Source organism: Scleropages formosus, chromosome 6 (assembly GCF_900964775.1).
Source record: "Scleropages formosus chromosome 6, fSclFor1.1, whole genome shotgun sequence".
Classification (NCBI taxonomy): Eukaryota; Metazoa; Chordata; class Actinopteri; order Osteoglossiformes; family Osteoglossidae; genus Scleropages; species Scleropages formosus.
In genome coordinates, this window is record NC_041811.1 from 29735013 (window position 1) to 29756536 (window position 21524).

The 21524-nt window shown below is 41.8% G+C and overlaps 2 protein-coding genes across 2 annotated transcripts; both read left to right on the forward strand.

The window, feature by feature from the left end:
- The first annotated feature begins 3829 nt into the window (after positions 1 to 3829).
- Positions 3830 to 13101, forward strand: skor2 (SKI family transcriptional corepressor 2). Its single transcript, XM_018751551.2, has 9 exons — positions 3830 to 3982; positions 5495 to 7312; positions 7844 to 7907; positions 8268 to 8345; positions 10646 to 10711; positions 11138 to 11236; positions 11494 to 11561; positions 12476 to 12538; positions 12713 to 13101. Exons 2-8 carry the CDS (start codon positions 5534 to 5536, stop codon positions 12533 to 12535), a joined length of 2214 nt encoding a protein of 737 aa, XP_018607067.2. The 5' UTR covers positions 3830 to 3982; positions 5495 to 5533; the 3' UTR covers positions 12536 to 12538; positions 12713 to 13101.
- A 3018-nt stretch (positions 13102 to 16119) lies between these two features.
- On the forward strand, positions 16120 to 18830 carry ier3ip1 (immediate early response 3 interacting protein 1). Its single transcript, XM_018748706.2, has 3 exons — positions 16120 to 16222; positions 17439 to 17540; positions 18028 to 18830. Exons 1-3 carry the CDS (start codon positions 16132 to 16134, stop codon positions 18081 to 18083), a joined length of 249 nt encoding a protein of 82 aa, XP_018604222.1. The 5' UTR covers positions 16120 to 16131; the 3' UTR covers positions 18084 to 18830.
- Positions 18831 to 21524: the final 2694 nt, after the last annotated feature.

Consider the following 21524-nt stretch of genomic DNA (forward strand, 5'->3'; position numbering starts at 1 on the left):
GCCTTGATGCTTTATTCACGTTTGCACTCGGTGCCAAGTTACTCAAGCTCGAAAACAAGACAAGTTGCGTGAATTAATCGTTGCCAGGGAGGTCTCTTTCGAACGCACCCAAACTTTTCTCTTTAGGAAACTCAGCGTGCGCGCCCAAATATCGATGGGTATCAATACATACAGTGCCGTAACAACTTGTCACGCATTGAGGCCAAAACCATGATCAGTAGCACTCAGAGGAGTTATACACAAATATCTGAGGGCAAATTAAGCTTGCTTGAACATTGAGGGGCCCTCCTGTTATCACTATAAAAGCATGCATAAACAATTGACAATGACACGTGGACCCATATGGAGTTTTGCCATATTTCATTCACCCGGGATTGACAGAGACTCCAACCCACGGGGCTTTGCCGGGGGTCATTACGTCACCGTACACAGTGCCCACCAGGAACTGCTTTATGCTCACATTCCAGTAATTGCGTGCTACAATAAGCAAATATAATGGAAAAACGCTAAAGGGACCCCGCCATGGGCCATGCGTACTTGTCCGATGAAAAAACTGATTGAATAGGCTACATTTAAATTACATGGCCTAAAAAAAGCCTTTACGGAATAAGGCGCATTTAGTTTGTAATTTTGTGATAGAACGGCTGCATTAAATAAGGATTACATGGAGGAAAATCTAAAAACGTCTTTGTACACGGAATTTCCGACGGTCCATTTACAGTTGAAATAATAGAAAGTAAGCAGCTGGGAGACCTCTGTGGACCGGTGTGGTCTGGAATGGAAATATTGCACTGATACCATTATACTTGCTGCCGCGCAAAATCCACACCAAAGAAAAGTTATCTGACACGGCACTGATGCATATGGCTCCATCTGACTGTTATAATAGCTGAGGAGTATAATTCAAGTGGCACGCTGTGCGAGGAATTAAACTAGCAATATTAAATCGGAAGGATAACGGCGGATTTCAGCTCGCGGAAACATTTCTCGTATTTAAAAATTCTAATTAATCGCCCGGAGCACCTTTGATTTGTTGTTGACTATTTCCAGTTAAATGTCTCAGTCTTGGTATGTCTCGGAGCCCTTAATTTACAAGGCGTTTTTTTTTTTTTTTCTTATTGACCCCCATAGGTCACATAAGCAATTCTCTGTAAACGCATGATTAATTTCACAGTAGGGTTACCGCATGCATAACTCACATTGTCTGTATTATGTAAATTGAGAATTTTGACGCAGACTTTAAAGAGGGATGTCGAAGTTGTAGTTTCAGAAAGTGCACAACTATTAAGAGTGCGTATAGGTCAAATTTTTTTTTCCACCCCAACAACGCATATGATGCATACATTCCAAATTAAAACACGATTAACAGCTGCGACTACAGAAACTCGAAGGAAAAGCCGCATTTCCCGTTCGGATCGTATCGCTTTTACAAAAAGGTCATTCGATCAGTTATGACGTGGAAGCGCTAATGTCGCAGCTGTACGCTTTCGTCTCCGCGGTGGCTGCACGCGCGCTTTCCGCCCGCGACGGTGCCGCCGTCGCCACGCGGCCATTGTTCGAGTGCGTGGCGGAGCCCACGCGCGCTCGCGGGCGTTCTCGTGCGCGTCGCGGTGCTCGAGGGGTGTTGCAGAGCCGAGACAAAAGCACACACGATGGGATCTAAATTAGGTCTAGGAAGCGGCAGATGGGACTCACTTTTCATTCTTCCACTACCGCTCAGCTCTTTTTTGCAAAACAAAATGGAACCTTTAATATTCACCGCGTTAATCACAGAGAAGTGACTAAATATATAATAAATTGGTCTGTTTCCAACCAGTGCAGGCCGACTGACACTCGGGGAAATTTAAATGTGTCTTTTACTATTTGGCAAGTTAAATAAGAATCTACCCTATAACCAATTCATTTAAAATTTGAATTCAATTGTTTCTACGGAATATAGATCAATCTTTATAAATGTTTGTCACAGCACATTTTCTTGTCTGGCTTGTTACCTATTATAAAGAATATAAATCGTAAGAAACAAATATATTTAAATGGGAACATTTGTAACACTGTGGTTAAATTTGCTTTTAAGGTAAATTAAATACTTCGTTTTAATTTATCCATATATTCATTGCGTGAACATATTTAATACATTCACTATATATTAATACAAAATTGTTAAATCACTGTCGCTCAAATGAATGTTGTCAATACAGTAAATCTCAAACTTTATTTTTCAGCAAGGACGACATGCGAAACGCAGATTAATCTCCTTGTGCCTCAGTAGAAACACCGTAAAGATTATTGATGAGGTGACCTATTTGCGAATGAGCCATTTCTTTCTAAATGATCATTTTTACGTTTTCAGATTGGTAGCAGTCAACGGTGGACATAGTTTTTTTTTTTTTTTTTTTCCCTAATGATGAAAAAGTGACAAGTGCACCGCTAACGGGCTCTGTCTTCTAGCTCATAGCCCCTGTGCGGTGTCATTATGTCATTATTGACTGAACGTGAGTTAATTGGACAGTAATAATAATAATAATAATAATAATAAATTTTACTTTGTTATTGGTACAAATCCTAAAAAAATACGACATTATTGCATAGTGTGTCTTGGAAAGCATACAGGGTTTGCTAACGTTTTCCTTTTTTATTAAAATTGGATTGTGAAAATACTTTTGTTAGAAATAATATTAAAGTTACATGGATGCAGGAGACGACAGAGAAGTCGCTCAGGTCACAGCTCGTCTACATGTCTCTACATCGGACGTGGCTGAGTGTAGGAGGCCCATAGGCCTCCCTGCGCCTCGTTCTGGGCTAAACTACTGCCTCCCAAACGCACTGTAGTGGGAACCAGGTGTTTTAAAATCGCTTGTCCGTTGGAAATGTTTTGTTGAATCTGAGAGGGCAAACGGGACTTTAATCGTACTGTTAATATATTTCTTAAATATCTTATAGGACTAACGATTATGGCTTTATTATAGTGAGAATTGCGTGCTCTAAAAGTCGCGCCCCTTTTTGGTGACATCTTGTATTCACCACACTTTACAATACAAATTATTCTTAAAATTTATGAGCTATCTGTGGTTGCGTCGCTAATGGTGTTTTTAATTAAAAAAAATGCTCGTAAGAAGTAGAGGTGGGAGCACTAACGGCTAAGAGTCAGAGACAAGCGTTAGAAAATAAATAATATCAATATGTAACAATTGTACAAAATGGACTACTGACTAACTCATAGATAGGACATAATATAATATTAACTAGCTAACCTAGTGACTGATATAATGTATGACTTGAACGTAATAAACAGTAAAATTTCGGAATTTCTTCTTGAGGTAAACTGACGAGCGCGAGCTAATAGTCGTTACACGAGACGAGCCACGTTCGCGAGCTCTGCGTCCGCGAGCTCGTCGCGAGCATCTTTTTGCTGTTTACATGTCCTTGTACTCCCTCCCCCTACACCCCCCCCCCCCCCTTCGCCCCGTAGTGTCGTTACCAAAGTGTCCACATATGGCGCGTGTCGAGCCTCCCCTCATTGAGATTCGCGCTGAAAACGGCGGCGGCTGCAGCCCGGGGGGCTCCGGTCGCACGCGCGCGCGTATTAGCCTCTCTTTGGAATGTTGAGTGGCAGTTAGCGAAACGTCATTGGCTCCTGGCGGAAGAGCCGCTGAGCGGCGGAGCCAGTGGAGGGGCAGAACTGCGCCAATCACCTCGCGCCCGGCGACGCCCCGCTCCGGTCCGCGCGCTGGGGGTAACTTAAAGGGAATAAGTGGGCGGAAGATGCGCACTCGCTCACTTCCCGCCGAGCGCTGACTCGTTGTTGGTTTGGGAGAAGAAGGCAGAACTCGATACCCACGACGGACTTTATTTACGGTCCTTTACTTATTGATGAGGTCGCGTCAATAAGTCTGTTTCTCCGTGTATCCGATTGCTCGTGGCGCAGACACGGATATGACCCGCTCCGTTATCTAGTGACATTCGGATTTTCCTCGCGCTGGAGGTAAGAAAGTTTTGCGAGTGATTTTTATCCAGTGCTTTTTTAAATATAATTATTTGTTGTGTATTAAAATGCTTAAAAACGCGAAGATATACACTTTTATAAAATTCTGGGATGTTTAAAATTGTTTTCTCGTTTCGCTTATTCTTCTTCTTGTCGGGAGTGTTACATAAATTTCAAACAACAAGGATACATTAATTTGTAATTATTGTTTGGGAAATATGAAAATCACTGCAGTGCCGAAATCGTGTTTTTCTCTCATGCTGAAAATACCACTTGATTAACGAAACTGCCACTGGGTTCTTTTAGGTGCGTGATGTTTGTGTGTGTGCACGCGCCCGCGTGCGTGTGTGTGTTTTGGTAGTAATGCAACAGAACTGTTGCTGCTACTGCGACTCCTAAATTACTGTCATTGATATGCCTTTTTTACAACGAGAAATTACTGTAAAATCACGTTTCTGTCAAATAAGGGAAGAGGAGATTATTCCCTCAATACTATAAGTAATAAAAAAATAAAAATGATAAAATAAAAAATTACACTATGAATTATTAGAAATAAACAAAACATATGAGAAATCAAATTTTTTTATTTTAGGTACAGATTGTCCAGTGGTTATTTGTGGTAGTTATTTATGTTTTTTTTTTTTGGTTATTTGCTGTGTCAATAAACTTCATTGAGTGAATTTAATTGAGAATTGCTGCAAAACATAAACATATAAATGTGTAGTTAAAAAATTGTTTGGAACGTGACAAACGGTGAGTGTGACTGAAAAGCTCCCAGTTGTGTCTCATGAACGCACATGTATTTTGTCTATTTTTACTGCTTTATTTAAATTACAAAACAACTGGCAAGTTGCACGTTTAATTCTTATGTTAACTATTTTTCTTAGTAAAAAGTCCGTTTTCTTATTAGTTAAATGTAAAAACGAAAAGGAAATATGGGTCATTGTAGTTCTAATAATTAATTAGAATTTCAATGTCCGCTGCACTGCATCATCTCAGTCAGAATGAATCTGTTCTCTATTGTTTTAATTTATATTGTTGAAATTTTACATTTTACTCAGACTTGTTATAACACTGAGCACAGTAAAATGTTCTTTTAAGAGATTATATTTTTATCGTTTTCATTGTCTTTGTTACTGTGTCTATTACACCTGTAATTATTGTGGTTGTTACAATTAACAGTAGCAGCAATAATACACACATACATAGTTACTATTACCTATAATCTGAATAATGCATCTATTAAATATAATTTTGCTAATTATTATTATTATCATTATTACTACTACTAACAACAACAAAACAACAACAACAATAATAATAAAATTATTATTAGAAATACAAAGCAAAATTACTTAATAGATGCATTGTTCACTGTATTATCATTATTATTATTATTATTATCATCGGAAAAAACAAAATTCATAACTTTCCATATAAAGTGTGTTATGGGTCATATGCTGAAATAGAGCAGGTAGTGAATTTGTTTCTCCTGTTCTGTGTCATCTCCAGACAGACACACTGTCCACTTTGGGGGGAAGACCTAGTGCCATGGACAAGGCCCTGCTGCCCGGCCCCAATGACATCGTGATGACCACCCAGCCCAGCTCCTTCCAGCAAGAGCCGTTGACCCCGCCCCGGCCTGGGCATCCATCCTCCCTAAAGCCCAACCAGGTGGGGCAGGTGATCCTTTACGGTGTGCCCATCGTCTCCCTGGTCATCGACAACCAGGAGCGCCTCTGTCTGGCCCAGATCTCCAACACGCTGCTCAAGAACTACAGCTATAATGAGATCCACAACCGACGTGTGGCACTGGGCATTACCTGTGTCCAGTGCACGCCGGTACAGCTAGAAATCTTGCGGCGGGCCGGCGCCATGCCCATCTCCTCACGCCGCTGCGGCATGATCACCAAACGCGAGGCTGAGCGTCTCTGCAAGTCCTTCCTGGGTGAGAACTCGCCACCCAAGCTGCCCGACAACTTTGCCTTCGATGTGTCTCACGAGTGCGCCTGGGGCTGCCGTGGCAGCTTCGTGCCAGCACGCTACAACAGCTCACGCGCCAAGTGCATCAAGTGTTCCTATTGCAACATGTACTTCTCGCCCAACAAGTTTATCTTCCACTCGCACCGCACGCCTGAGGCCAAGTACACTCAGCCAGACGCTGCCAACTTTAACTCTTGGCGCCGGCACCTCAAGCTCACTGACAAGTCGCCACCAGAGGATCTGGCCTTCGCCTGGGAGGATGTGAAGGCTATGTTTAATGGAGGCAGCCGCAAGCGGGCCCTACCCTCTAGCCAGTGCCCACCCATGGGCCCCATGAAGGCCGTCGGCTCCGTCCTCCCGCACATGATTCCGCCGGACCTGAACCAGAAGCGGACGCGCTTCGAGGAAGACGAGGAGGCAGAGCCTGGTGCGTTGTCACCACGCAAGCCTCCACGCAGCTACCCTGTCATCCCAGTGCCCAGCAAGGGCTTTGGCATGCTGCAGAAGTTCCCCACCACGCCGCTCTTCCCCGGTCCATACCCCTTCCCTGCCTTTAGCCTGTGCCAGCAGAAGAAGGACGACGGCGAGGCAGCCACTGGCCAGAAGAACGGTGGGCTGTCTGGCCTCCTGTGGCCTGGACGCAAAGATGCTTTCTACCCCCCGTTTTGTATGTTCTGGCCCCCTCGGACAGCCGGTGGCATCCCCGTGCCCACATACCTTCAGCCACAGCCCGGTGCCCTCACCTCGTTATCCGAGAGTCCCTCGCTGCGCCAGGCCTTCCTGGACCTCTCCGAGCAGGGCGAGGCTGCCAGTGGTATTGGGACCAATGCCCGCACGGGGCTGTTCGAGAGCGATTGCCCGCCGACGGCCCCTGATCTGCGGCCCACCTCCGAGGGCTGGCTCAAGCTCCTGGATGCCCCCTCCCTCCAGGCCCGCAAGGCCAGCTACCACTCAGCCTTCCGGCCCGTCGTGAAAGATGCCGAGAGCATTGCCAAGCTGCACGACGGCCTGGAAGACTTCGGCTCCGACCGACACCCGTCGCCCGGCACCAGCTGCAGCTACCAGAGCGAGAGCGGTGCAGAGAGCGACGAGGAGCAGGAGGTGGATGTGGAGACCAAGCAAGATGAGGAGGAGGCTGAGTTCACCAGCAGGGAGCAGCCGCAGTGTGGCCTGCATCTCCGGGGGCTCGCCGAGGGCGCGGGGGACAGGAGTAAAGAGCCTGGCTCTTTCACTGGCGTCACCCCCGACAACCTGGAGGACAAGCCCCGCTTGGCTGTCACTCCACCTGCCAGTATGAAAGCACCGAGTCCGGTTCACACCTTGCTGGAGGACACGGCCTACAAAAATGTAAATATTCCCTCAAGGCTGTTTAGCTAATTATTATTTAAATGCAGCTGCGGGCAGGGTTGATCTATATGCATGACAAGATTGATAGCCATGGCTCCCAGCAGAAATGAAACATTCAGGGTTCTGTGATTTCTCCTAATAAGCCCAGTCACGTATTGTTCAACGACTGCGTTTTTGTGTGTTCTTTCCTTGTCACCCCTGCCTTGAAGCCCCTGTAATCTTTAACCTGTTGACACCAGGTTGCCTGGAGCCCAGCAGCTCAGCCCTTGTGAGGAGGCGATGGGGGGGGTGGGGGGTGGGGGGGTGGTTATCGCTGCTGTACAGTTATATGAGCGGCTTTTTTTTTTTTTTTTTAAACAATTGTGGTTCTGCTTAAAATCAAAGGGTTGAAACAGCTTAGTTAAGGTACACTGTTTTTTTTTGGGGGGGGGCGGGCGGGGGTTGCTTCTTTGTAGCGCTGCACAATGAACCTCTGCTCTCATGGGCGGAAGCAACTCTCAACAGTGTCCCCTTGCCACTTTGTGTTCGCAGGCCCACAAAAACAGGGGGGACGGACAGTTAGTCTTCGGCACCAAAGACAGCAGCAGCCATTTAGGTGAGTGGCTTCTTTGTGCCGCGGCGTCATTAAAGAATTCATTCTTCCTGTTTTTATTCAATCAAAGCATGTAATGCAAGAAGCCCTAAAAAATTTTCTTTTTACATACCGCTGGTTTGTAATGGGCCTTGAGGTGTGATGTTTTGTTTAGAAAATGCGGAGAAATGTTGATTAGTCTAAGATAAGTGCTATTTGGGCTTGATGAAACCGCAGAAAAAACCATATTCCTCCGTTTTTAAAAGCAATTGCGCTCCTTCAGACAGTAATGAGATATTTAGATGCTGCAGATTGGTATTCCTGCCTCCAGACAGAGAGCAGGATTAATGGCCCCCTCAGTTTTCTCTGATTATTTTCCCCCAGATGAAAACAAAGATCAGAGCAACTTTTTCGTCGCTGAGTCGGACCTTTCTGGAACGGAGTACTGGAGGGAGAAAGCAGGTACGAGGCACGGCGAGCCCCGTCGGAGGGCAGGATGAGCCAACGCTCATGTCCTACTTTACGGTTTAAGATGTTACAAAAGCAACATCGTTCCTAGTTTCGAGTCCTCTATAATACCGGGCCGTGTGTCACGGTGTAGCGTTCAGGAGTTTCAACAATATCGCGAATTAATAGGCGAAATAAAAAGATTGCTCAAAAATGGAGCAGCTCCCTCGCAGTGTTACAATGTCATTGGCGTGCACGTCGTGTTGGGACCCATTACAGCTCCAGAAGACTATCAGCTCAGCACAAGGAAGGTGACAATCACCATTAGAACAATATAAAATGGATATAATTGCCTTTTTCTCCACAAAACCTTCCATTACAAAGATCACAGCTTATTGCCTTTTATATCTGTCAGAAAGACATTAAAAGTGTTTTATGACATCTATGCCAACATTTATATTATCTAGCCGATAATGATCTCTTCACGTAATGTATAATATATTTCAAAAAATTACACGGAACAAATTAAATGAAACCACCTTTTCTTGATTGCCGAACGTCTCCAAGGGCTGTGAGGACGTGATTAGAAGTTCTGATTCCAAAGAGACTCAGGCAGTGTCTTAGGGAGAGTTCTGTTTCTTGGGAGAAAAATAATCTAATTTTCCATTTATGTAATGCAAACTGCCTTGGCTTTGACTATTCACGGTTAATTGACTGTCAAACGAGGTTGTTATCCCGAGGCAGTGTCTGCAAATTTGCTTGTCAAATGAGACAGAGAGCAGGAGCGCCTGCGCTTTCCGAAGGAGGGAAAACGTGGCGGGGGTCGGGAAGCCCAGGCGCCGAGCAGAATATGAGTGAGAGAGAGAGAGAGAGAGAGAGAGAGAGCGAGAGAGAGAGAGAGAGAGAGAGAGAGAGAGAGAGGGAGAGAGAGCAGGAGAAGGAGGTTATACACACAAACGGGTTGGATTACTACATATAAACCCAGACACACACACACACACACACACACACGTGTCCTGCAGGTAGGAGTGTCACCTTCTGGGACCTTCGGCGAGACCAAAACATCGGATGGAAACATCTTGGAAAAAAAGATGCCATGAAAAAGACATAAATATACAGTCACCTTTAAACAACACTTTATTCTCGGTTTCTTGGAATTAATTTTGTGGATTTATAGATTTGTGCATTTTTTTTTTCTCCAAAAGTGCTCTCTGTTAAGTCCTGATCACTTGTGATGGAAGAGAGGTCAATTTAGTCACATAACAGGAGCTAAACACACTATGCAGACTGATGTAAAGAACCAAGTGATGTTATTTGTCCTTCAGCAAAGAAATTTGCAGGAGGAAGCTGTGGGAGGCGTCATGCTGGGGAGCCTTTTGGTAAAGGGAGCCAATGACGTTGGTTGAACCGTTTCTCCCCAGCATCGTTGCAGAATCGCACAGTGAACTCTGGGTACGTTCACTTAGACGAATGCTTGATTTCTTTACCTTTCGCCCATTGAGTTACCGTCAGCTCTCTGGCGCTTTCTATGCTGGTGGAAAGTGGAGCTGGGTTCATCGCAGAACCCTGAACAACAAATTGGATTATATCGCCACCTTTTGGAGAGAGTGGGGTTCGAACTCAAGGATGGAGTTTGTGGCTCGACATTTTTACAGGTTCGCTTGGCTTTATTAGTTAATGTCAGCTTGATCAAATGTGATCATTGCCATTGGCATAAGGGTAGTTAACCACCACCCCACCTCCCTGTGATAATCAACTGAGTTAACTAGGGAGCAGCAGGTAGCATAGCGCTTCGGGGCGTTCTCCATGGCCCTGGAGGAAGTGAAACTGCCGTTTTTATTTAAGCGCAGCATCTGAACCATATATTTCAAAATAGGTTATTTTTTTATTATAAAGGAGCGAATTGTGGTGGTGTTGCTACTGTTGTTGAAATGGATGGCACAGTGGCACAGCGGTCAGCTGAGGTGCATCTTCGAACCTGGGCTGTGCGATCGGACATAGGTTCGATCCCTTTTCAAGCTGGAGTTTGCATGTTCTCCTCGTTTGCGTGAGTTTCCTTTCATAAATCAAAGACATGCGTTGGTGAACATGAACTGGCGACTCTAAACTGCCTGTAGTGTGTGAATGCATGTGTGGCCACGATGCATTGGACTGCCATGCCATCCAGGGTATTCCCTTCCTAGCCTCGTGCCCTATGCTTTTGGGATAGGGTTCGGAGCATCACGACCCTGCAGTGTACAAATGATTATTAATTTGTACAGAAGAACTTTTTTTCCACAGACTTTTCAAAAAATATGTTTTTTTTTTTTTTGTAGGAGATCAAAGTCAAGATACAAATTCACCAGTTTCTCTGAAGAAGGATGTAGAGAGCATGGAAAAAGGTACGACCCACAGCAGAGCGACACAAGGGCAACTCTGGGTAATGTTGTGTATCATATGCGAGAGCCAATCAGTCGACTTTAATGTTCCAAAGCAGCATGTTCCGAAAAGTACAAATAAATGCATGCATTCTACATACCTGTCATGATCAACATACTCGGTAGCAGTCATTTGTACTTGTGACATGGTACTTTATTACGGAATTCGTTTATTATTTTATTAAAAGTCCTTAAGCAACAACCATTTATATCAATAAACAGTACAATACCACAAAGACAACTTAAAAAGGGGAAAACAATATCTCCAAGTGATTATAAAAGAGCCAAGAAACATGTGCAAGGCCATGAAAAGGTTAAAGCACAAAACACAGATAACTTGCCTTCGGATTGCTTTGTGACTGAATTCCCCCCCCCACCCGACTATTTCAGAGGAACTCCAGAAAGTTCTCCTAGAGCAAATTGACCTGCGAAGAAGGCTGGAGCAGGAATTCCATGCACTCAAGGGCACCGGCTCCTTTCCAGTGTTCCGTAAGTCCAGCATTTCACTCTCCTTTTTCTTTAAATTCAGTTTTACTGCCTCAATCAAGATGCCATATTATTCAGTCATTGCAGGTGTGACTTTGGGATGAATCATCTGTAGTGAATAAATTCTTCTTAAGTTCGCTTGAAATAACAATACTGATACAGTAATTATAACAACAATAGTAAGAATAATACATTATTATTATTATTATTATTATTATAAATAGTCACCTTAGTCAGTGTGTTATTTCTTGCATCAACAGATAACTTCCAGGACCAGATGAAGAGGGAGTTGGCTTACAGAGAGGAGATGGTACAGCACTTACAGATGGTAAGGACTGTTCAGTACAAGCCCCAATTTGCCAGTACGCAGCTGGGTAATATTTCTGTTACATTCAGTGTTAGTGCCTAGGTTTAAACAGCACCATTAGTGGGTACCCAAGCTTTAGAGAAAATAAATGTTGAAGACGATATCCCAGTACGAGATATGGCTAGAGGTTTGATGAGCTTGTTCGGAGTTACTGGCACTTACAGTGAATTAAACCTCTGCCTTAGCACTGAAGGGGCACTCGTGATCAAACATGTAATTTAATCAGTGTGCCGTCAGCTTTGGCGATGTTTTAGTGATCACATTTATCACCGTTTCACATTTATCATTTCAATAGAAAAAAAGAAACAAACATACCACATAAGCTGAGTGGCTCTGGCAGTGATTTTTTTTTTTTAATTTGTTGGAGTTTGAGAGTTAGTTTAACATCGTGTTGTATGTTTCAGATCAATCACTCTGACACGTGAGTGGTAATGCTCACTGACGGTGTGTTTGCTTCTTGTCGTTTAACATCATTCGTCAAGCGTGTGGATGGGGAAAAAAAGTCGCTCCTTTAGGGGACTGCTGTGTCTCTGCAGAGTGTGATGGATATGTTCCACAGCAGATACATTCACGCTAACTTAGCGGGGAATCCAGTACACAACACATATAAAAACACAGCATGCATGATTGCCTGTTTTATCCACTGTGTTGCTGAGAGGTTATTTGAAATGTGAGCATCACTTGGATCTTTAGTAGTCTCTGTGGTGAAGAGGGGGGGGGCATCAGCTGCTTGTTTAATAATTATTTCTTTTTATTAGCACATACAGACACCGGATTTCAGCCTGATCAGGATAATGACAGCAAACTTCATATTGAGCTGCATGCGCGAAAAGTCTGCAGCACCACTATAGTCAATTTCCTGTGTTGTCTTTCAGATTCCCTATGCAAACATCATGAGAAAAGAGAAAATCGGCTCACATCTCAATAAGAGCTAAAAGGTATGACAATGACTGCACCTCAATGTGCGGCTTTAATGCGAAACTGTGCATTCTATAACCCGATGGCACAAAGAAACATTTCACAAGGGTGCAGGTTGGATTTAGGTATAAGAAGGTGGGGTTCAGATCCACGTGCCTCTGCGCTAATGATTGACTCGCGTTTAATTTCTGCAGGACAGCTGGCCGAACCTCCTTCACCACCTCCACCAAAAACAATCGCCTCTCCCAGGGTTTTCCTGAAGCTCTGGGGTGGGAGAACACAAAGTCACCCTGATCCATGCGAGGACTTCCCGAGATGCAAGAAAAGTGACCTCATCCCTGTCCCTGGACTTCTCTCTGTGTAGGAAGCTGTGTAGTGACAGCAGGGGCGATGCCGTCCGTCAGTTGGCTGAGCACAAGCGACAGCTTGAACCTCAGACACTGCTGAGCGGCTCAGCCATGGAAGGACCACCCTACACAGTTATGACAGACATGACACACAAGAGATATCAACTTCAGTCAGCCAATCAAATCTAAATCGTTCTCAAATATTGTTCTGTACAGTGACTCCACATGCTGTTTTCTCCCCGTTTGTTTATTTATACAGTATAACTGACTGTGCAGTATAATGCTTCTGAAGATGGAAATAATGATGAAAAATGTAAAAGAGAATGCCATGAGGAAAAAGCTCTGAGATTAAATGTCAGAGAACAGTTAGATGAGCAAAATCAACACTTTCCCTTGCTTTGGGACTAGAACTGACAAATTTATTGCAAAGTTAAGAATGTTATTATGAACTGTTTACGCAAATACATTTAAAATGTGTTCCTGCAGTTTCTCTACTATTTATGTGGAAAAATAAAAATCTATAACATATTAATCAGATTTCTGTTGGTTTTATGTCATTGCGTTCTGTAATTTTTAACAGTGTCTTTGAAACTTTTAGAAAAATGGATGTAGTATACTGGAAACCAGTACCATTACCATTAGTTTTCAGGGTTTTCAAAGCAGACACAGCATTTACTGGTTGGAATTCCAGGAGATATTAGTAAAAAACATGAGTCCGTATCTGTCTACTAGTTATTAGAAATAGACTTCAGATGTCGCACAACACACACACACATTTTCCGAAACCGCTCGTCCCAAGCGGGGTTGTGGCGAGCCGGAGCCTAACCTGGCAACACAGGGTGCAAGGCTGGACGGGGAGGGGACACACCCAGGATGGGACGCCAGTCCATCGCAAGGCACCCCAAGCGGGACTCGAACCCCAGACCCACCGGAGAGCAGGACCCGGTCAAACCCGCTGATCTCAGCAATGTATAAATGAAGCTTTTCTAGATGCACTATGGTATTGGCTAGGACAACAGAATTATTATTGATTATTAATATTCATATATACATTCCTCGCATACTTTATAGATAATCATCACAGTTACACAGCACTAGTAAGTCATTTATCTTATTCCAAAAATACTTGGAGCACATTAAAGCCACATGAAATCTTCACAGAAAGTAAGAGCTGAAACTCTGAAAAAAAAAACCCTAGTAAAAGCAGATTCTCTTCAATATACATTTTTCTAGCAGCCAATGGGACACGGGCAGAACAAGTACATTTTCACATCAAAGCTGTGGTCACCTACTAAGGACACACCTCTTTAAACAATATGTCTGCAATACGTCTTTGGCCAGCTCCCCTCATTTTTCTACTGCGCACGCTTCATTTAACGTCTTCAATTGACTTGGCTCCTCTATCTTACTAATAACCCATGACTTACCTCTAAAAGGCCAGGACTTTTTTCCCTGCAGATATTTTTCCTTGACTTAGTTATGTGTTAAATCACTTTCATGTTTATTGTAATTCCGTGTCATTGTGTATTACATCCTGGAATTGTATTCAAATGCATTTTTTATTATAGAACTGGTTATTACAGTTTAATAGCCTATGTTTTTTAATTTGCCCTGAGTAAGAACATTGGCTACTGTACATAACTATCAAATAGCAAGCTTATTTCATTTTCTGATGTAAATGTGCAAAAATTCAAATAGCTGCCTGCAAAGCAGTACAAGGGGAATTACTGTCAGACATTTGCCATGTAAAGCAATAAGGATCTACATTAACCATGTTAACAAAACTTGCCTGCTGGCTTATATGTACACATTTCCATATATTACATTACCCTAATACTTACAGTGTAAGCTCAGCATTAAATATCGTTAAAGAAGAATAGGGCAGAAAGCCAAGTCTCCCAAGTTTTCAAACAAAAAACGTTTTATCAACCAGTTACCCATAGAGGCACCTAACTTCTCTTTTGTTATATCAGATATCTGAACACATGCACAGATTTTTCCTTTCTCTGCCAGGGTTTTCATCCAGTTATTCCCATTCCTGTAGGCCCTACTATGGCTAATTCCATTATGCATGAAATTTTGTGAAATAAGTAGTGTCCAGTGGACATAGGCACTGTCCAAAATCTGCAAAACAAAGCAGAAATGTCAACTGAATTATGTTGATCGACATGATGCACGTTCTATTCATGCAAGTTCTATGCATGTACTAATGCTAAACCTGACTGATAGAGAAGTCAAAGAAAGAAACTTTCTCAGGAAAGATATTATTTATTCTATTTTTTAAGCAAAAATTTGAAGTTTTAGTGGCATCAAATTTCTGTCTCAGTCTTTTTCCTTATTTTTTCCTGAGTTTGTCTGCCTTTTAAAATTGTTTGCCTCTTTATTAGGGTCTCAAAATTTTGTAGGCCTTAGGCAATGTGCCTACGGTGCCTAATGGGAAATCTGGCACTGGCCTTAGACCCCCCATGGCCGGCAGTAAATGTCATCTCTTTCTATTCCACACTGGTCACCATGGGACATGTACACTAGTAGATCTTTTTCTTCAAACTCCTGCTGTGAAAGCATGGTCTCAGAAAGTGGAGCTTGGCAGTAAACAAGGAATATGTGAAATATCTTGATGATCTAGGGTAGCAGGTAGTGAAGTATTTATAGCTGTTGCCTTTTGGGTCTGAAGACTTGTGTTTGAATCCTGCTTCTGCTTTTGCTGCAGCACCTTGATCACGGTTCTTAGCTTGAATTGATACAGTAATAATATTATTAAGTGACGTCGAACTGACTTTGACTCGGCCAAGCAAATAAAGAGAATGCCTCAAACATTCTGTCTTCCATTTGCATCCATAAGGTTTAAAGAAATGTGTAGTAAAAATATTGGTGTAGTAAGAATACAATGGCATATAAATGGATAAATCATTGTAAGATGCATAGTTTGCAAAATAAGTTTGTAAGTTGGCCTAGACAAAGCCACCAGCTAAGGACCAAAAACAACAATAATGAACGAAGGAATAGCAAATAGTAACATCCCTCCAGGTTTCCATTTTTAAAATGTGCAGTCCATGTGCTGTTTGTGCACTGGATGAGAAGTGTCCAGGCAGTTATTGTTCACAGCGCCTGGTAGTGATTTTTCATAGGCCTACTGTGTGCAGCATATCGTGTCCATGTGTTGGACCCGTGGAATAAAAAGAACGCGTCCCGAGCGCCCGCCCCGTTTGTCCCTCGCCGCCCACTGTCCATAAACACGTCATTAAGAAGACCGAAAAGGTGCCAGCATGGCGTTCACTCTCTACGCGCTTATTCAAACTGCTATTTTATGTGTAAATGCTATCGCAGTCTTGCACGAAGAGAGATTCCTTAGTAAAAGTAAGTAATACTTAAAGTTATGTGCATTTTAAAATTTTTGAATACATGATGGCTGGCTGCAGGAGTCATGCTGGCTGATGTTTTCTGAATGTACTGCTTAGATTGTTTGTTTGTTTGTTAACATCCGTGGCCGATTTAATAATTATAACTCCCTCATAACACAGACAGTTGTGTCGTATCACAGACAAAAGTAAGTTGCCCTTGGCTAGCATGTTGTTTAAATCGTCACGAACGTCGTCGTAGTGTGCAATCGGTTTGAGGAAGTACGGGCTTATTAAATATATATAATGTTTGTTATTATTATAATTATTAGTATTAATAGCGGCCTTTACCACTCCAACGAACGAAATGCTAATGTTTAGACAAAAACACAGTTACTGAACTCTCTGTCTCGTACAAACTTAAGTGGCGCGACGCGATCATCATGATTCCTTCGCTTCGGCTCCGTTTCCGTTCACTGACTCTCATACTTTCTGGGTCGTATATTTAGGACACGGATCTGCATTTTTAGATTGCTTGCCTTGTCCAGCTTAGCTACCTGTCTGGGAGATGGAGAAGCGGTTATAATTGGAAGGAAGGACACGAGGCAGCGCTTCCTGTCTCGACCGAGTCCCCAATAACTGCAGTGTGTGAATGACACGACATGATGATGATCCACGTCTCGTCTGTTTCCCTTTTCTCATAGTAATAATAAGAAAAGCTAATAACAATAAGTGATCATTTTTAAAAATAAGATATTCTGGCGCACAGCGCCGTGGGTTTGGATGGGGCGAAGAAGGAGGCGGAGGCAGCGCTTACAGCCAGCTTGTCTTAGCGCCTTTAGGCTCTCCTTCCAACACAGTGGCAGACACAGTCAACCCACCATTTCCCCCCGAAGTGGCCCCAGCGGTTACAGACATTATTTACAGATTTCCCACAATGCAACTATTTACATTAAATCAGTAACGCGGGTCGTTACAATACCATACCATTCCACCCCCCCCTTGCAATTTTCTCTTTTACATTTTACAGCATTTATTATATTGTTTATGTAGCACCATGATCCTGGAGGAATGTTTTTTTTATTTCACTGTACCAGTTGTATATGGTTGAAATGACTGTAAAACTGCTTGACTATAATTATTATAATATAGCAATATAAGCCTTTCTTTAGCTGCTAGGCAATAACTAAAAAGGGAAGAGCCACTGATCATTATTGTTTCTTGACTCCCAACAGTTGGCTGGGGTGCTGATCAAGGAATTGGAGGCTTTGGCGATGAACCAGGAATCAAATCTCAACTGATGAACTTGATTCGTTCTGTTAGGACAGTGATGAGAGGTATGTGGCGTGACCGCCACGTAGTCCACCTGACCGTTTGTGTACGGTCAGTGATGTAGTCAAGTTTAAGACCGGTAAACTGTAGTTTTAGGAGAAGCTCTGTTGTACCTTAGAAAATATCCTTTATGTCAGCTCCTTTCATACATAACTGTAATAGTTACACAGGAAATCCATTTTATTAAAAGTATTTCCATAAATGCGGTTTGTGTAGAAGAATGATGCCTGGATATATGCAAACGATGATTGCAATTTCGGTAATGTTTTAATCAGCTTTATATCTAGTGGTATGTCTTGTGGATGATTCATAGTCAAAGTTGCATGCTTAAAATTTGATATTACTTTATTGTATTGTTAGGCATGTGAAACCCTTTCATAAGCAGAAGAATCTATTCTGACCCTTTTCTGAGCAAAGTGGTTTCTTAAAGACTTTCTGTGAAATTCTTATGTTTTTTTTTTTTTTTTTTTTTCCCCTTGTTTTGCTCTACAGTTCCTTTGATAATAGTGAATTCCATCTGCATTGTACTGCTGCTCCTTTTTGGATAAGAAGCAGAGTGGACAACAGGACCCCCCCCAAAAAAAACACAAAATGGACTGAACACAGGAATGAAGACCATAAAAACAAAATGGACACATTTCATTATCAATATCATGAACAATATCCCCATGGCTGCCATCCCAGGGAATAACATCAGTTCCTGATTCTCATGATTATCCCATATGAAATTCTTAGATTCCACTTCATAGATTTTTTTTTTTTTTATTTTAAATATACATCTTTCAATGCCTGTGAGTAGTTGCTGTTTTCTCACATATATGTAAAAAAAGTTTTTCCAGACAAATCTTTCAGTTGCTTTATACGGGTGATTGCCAATTCATATGTATACAGCTGCCTTCAAAAAAGTGCTAAGGTCATTGTGGTGGGAAACAAATGTCGGTGATAGAGGGCAGCAGCAGAATGCAAATGGCACTGATCCAAATAGTAATTGCTTGGTTTTGAATAAAACCAGGCTTTTGACCACCCTCTTAAAAGTAGTGTTGCAGTCTAGTCACACTACAGAGGCTACAGTCATGGGAGTTGACAAGGAACTTTCAGAGAGATGTAAATATTCTGTGGGCCTGCTGCATGGATGGACTTTGGGGGAAATATAAAGTGGCATAAACATGCAACAGAGTGCAATGGGAGAAGATAAATGGGATACCTCTTTGGCTTTCTCTGGGCCTTTCCTGGATATTTTGTAATCCAGTGCTGTGCTTGCATTGGAAAACCCTGTCATTTTATTAAATTTTGTGAGAGAAAAAACATTGATCAGTCTTTTTTTTTTTTTTTTTTTTTTTTTTTTTTTTTTACAGCATCACAGCTACACATGAGCATACTAGTCTTCCTTTGTGTTCCGAGGTCTTCGGAAAGCAAATGAAGTACTGAGTACCATTTTAGCAGCCGGACGCAGTGTCGATGTTATTTGGACTGAACAGGGCAGAGGAAAGTTAAATGGTTTCATTAGCGTCAACGAACCGTGCACCCTCTGTTCTTCATTGCACAGACTCACCAGCGGGCTTTTAATTTGGTGGAACGATCCTGTCATTTTGAAATCTAGTTACCGGCGCCCCCCTCCCATGGTCTTCACATCAATGTGATAATTCTCCAGCCAGTACCCATTTGGAAATGCAAATGCCACTGTTAAACAGGCCATTAAAATTGCCCTAGCAGGGAAAGCACAAATGTTGATAGCAGTGGTTTAGGTGGTGGAGGTTAGGATGTTGGGGGCATTGCTAAGCAAAATACTAAGTTATTTTATTTTTAAACTTTCAGTCATTTGTTGTGTACTACATATGTGCATACTCTGTGGCTGCATGCTATATAAAAGGATTATCTGACTTTCAATGCCTTGGTTTGCAGACCAGTACAGGTTTCAGATTATATTTTCAATGTAGAAGTTTGTGTACAGTATGCAGTCAAAATGGAAAGTACTGAACTGAAATAGAGGCTTCCCTTACAGTAAAAACACCCCTTTTAAGAGAATTCAGATGCACGAGTAGGTATAATTTGTACTCTAAAGGCAAACAGCTCCATGTGTGGAGTGACTTTTGTTCATCTAAGTTGTCTCATAGCAGTATGCATGCTGGCAGCATCTCTCAGAAATCTGGTAACTTTGTCATAGCTTCAATCCATTATTAATCAAAATAGTAAGAACAAAAGTTAGAAAAAGCCTTAAGGTGCCAAAAGATGTTTGGAAAATGTAAAGAAGATTTTGCTTTTAAGTCTTAATGTGAGCATGCAAATTTGTTCAAGCAATTTTGAACCTATTGGTCTTAAGCCAGGATTTAAAGGTGTCCACAGTAATTTTGATATTCTGGATTTAGTTTTGAATGAGATGTTTTAAAAGTTAAGGCAGGAATTTTAAATGTTTGGTGAAAAAAATGGTGAAAATTTTGCAACTCTGGAATGCATTGCAATGTTTTGTTACATAATGGTGTCTTATACAGTGAAAAATTGCTATAGGGCTTGTGGAAATATATGCCCTTTTTTCCATGCAATAGGCACAGCAGCCTTTTTTGCCAGTTAGGCAATCCTTTTACTTCCATAAATATGTTTTGTGTAGCCCTGACAGAGATGAAACAGGCAGTACAACCACACACTCAAACTCATATAGACAATTCCCGACACTCACACCCTAGTTATTGGCTCAGTCATTCAAAACAACTGTAACAAAGCAGACATGGAATAAACACTCAAATTCCATTCCACTTATTAAAAAAACATCACAGATTAAAATAAACTTGTTAAGATATGGACAGGAATTTGGACTACATGGAAGAATAATGCTGTGTAATGAATTTTTACTTTTGCATTTAAATTACATTATTACATTTAGCTGTCAATTTTCTCTCAAGCAACTTACAATGTTAAGCTGCTTAAAGTGATTCACTCACTCACTCAAAACTATTGATTAGTGTCAATGTAATATCACAATCGAAACTGCAAATTTTTTTTTATTATTATTATTAATACTACTACTTCTACTTGTGCTACTACCACTAATGCTTTTCTCCAAAGCAGCTTATGGTGTTTTCTAAACTACTTACAGTTATTTAAACATATATACAGCTTGTAATTTTTTACTGGAGTGAGTCAGGATAAATACCTTGATCAAGAGTACTATGGCAGGAGGTGGGATTCAAACCCTGGTCCTTTGAGTCCTTGTAGAAATAAACTATAAACACATAACTATCAACTCAGTTAAATAATTGTGACATTGTGTGTTCTTTCAGAGAGCATGACTAGGGATGCTCAAAGGTATGTCTCACAATCATAGTGTGCTTCTGAGATGGGCTGTAGATCACATGACCCTGTACTGGACAAGCAGAGATTTATAATTAATGGATGAATGTATGTGTCACAGTTTCTTGTTACTTAGTATGGTCTTATCTGTAGATTTTACAGAACCTAACCAGTAAATAAGTGGAGGAACATCTGTATTACGTTTTTTTGATTGTGATAAAGGTGATTTTGGAGTCACCAACAAACTTGAGTTGTGAACAGACTTCTAAACCCTATTGTGGTCATAAACAGAGGATCCAGTATATACACGTGGCCTACATTTTTTTACCATGAGTTTTTTAAGTAATACCATTGGCAGCTGACCGAATGTTGTTCCCTTTTGAAAATTAGCTGCCTGTTGTTAATGGGGCTGTCTAATTGCTTAGGAACTATAGTGATGACACAAGATCAAGTAGGTTTCGTACACCTCTTGTTAATTCGGTTTGGGTGAAGACTATGTGTATATGGAAAAGCCAGTCTGGTTCATACACACTTTACATTATGGCTAAAGGACCTTTCCAGCTCTACACTGATGATCAACATACAAATGCGATTATCTGACATCTGTTTAAATTTGCTGTTTTGTGGGACAGAGGACCTTTTTCATTAACACTCATTTCAGTCTAAGTATACAAATGCAGAGGATTTGTTGAATTACAACCATA

Coding starts and splice junctions, on each gene's coding strand:
- skor2 (XM_018751551.2), top strand. CDS start 5,534: ATGGACAAGGCCCTGCTGCCCGGCCCCAATGACATCGTGATGACCACC. Junction 10,712..11,137: donor TGTAGAGAGCATGGAAAAAG/GTACGACCCACA, acceptor CGACTATTTCAG/AGGAACTCCAGAAAGTTCTC. Junction 11,562..12,475: donor TGGTACAGCACTTACAGATG/GTAAGGACTGTT, acceptor GTTGTCTTTCAG/ATTCCCTATGCAAACATCAT.
- ier3ip1 (XM_018748706.2), top strand. CDS start 16,132: ATGGCGTTCACTCTCTACGCGCTTATTCAAACTGCTATTTTATGTGTA. Junction 16,223..17,438: donor AGAGAGATTCCTTAGTAAAA/GTAAGTAATACT, acceptor GACTCCCAACAG/TTGGCTGGGGTGCTGATCAA. Junction 17,541..18,027: donor TGTTAGGACAGTGATGAGAG/GTATGTGGCGTG, acceptor TTTGCTCTACAG/TTCCTTTGATAATAGTGAAT.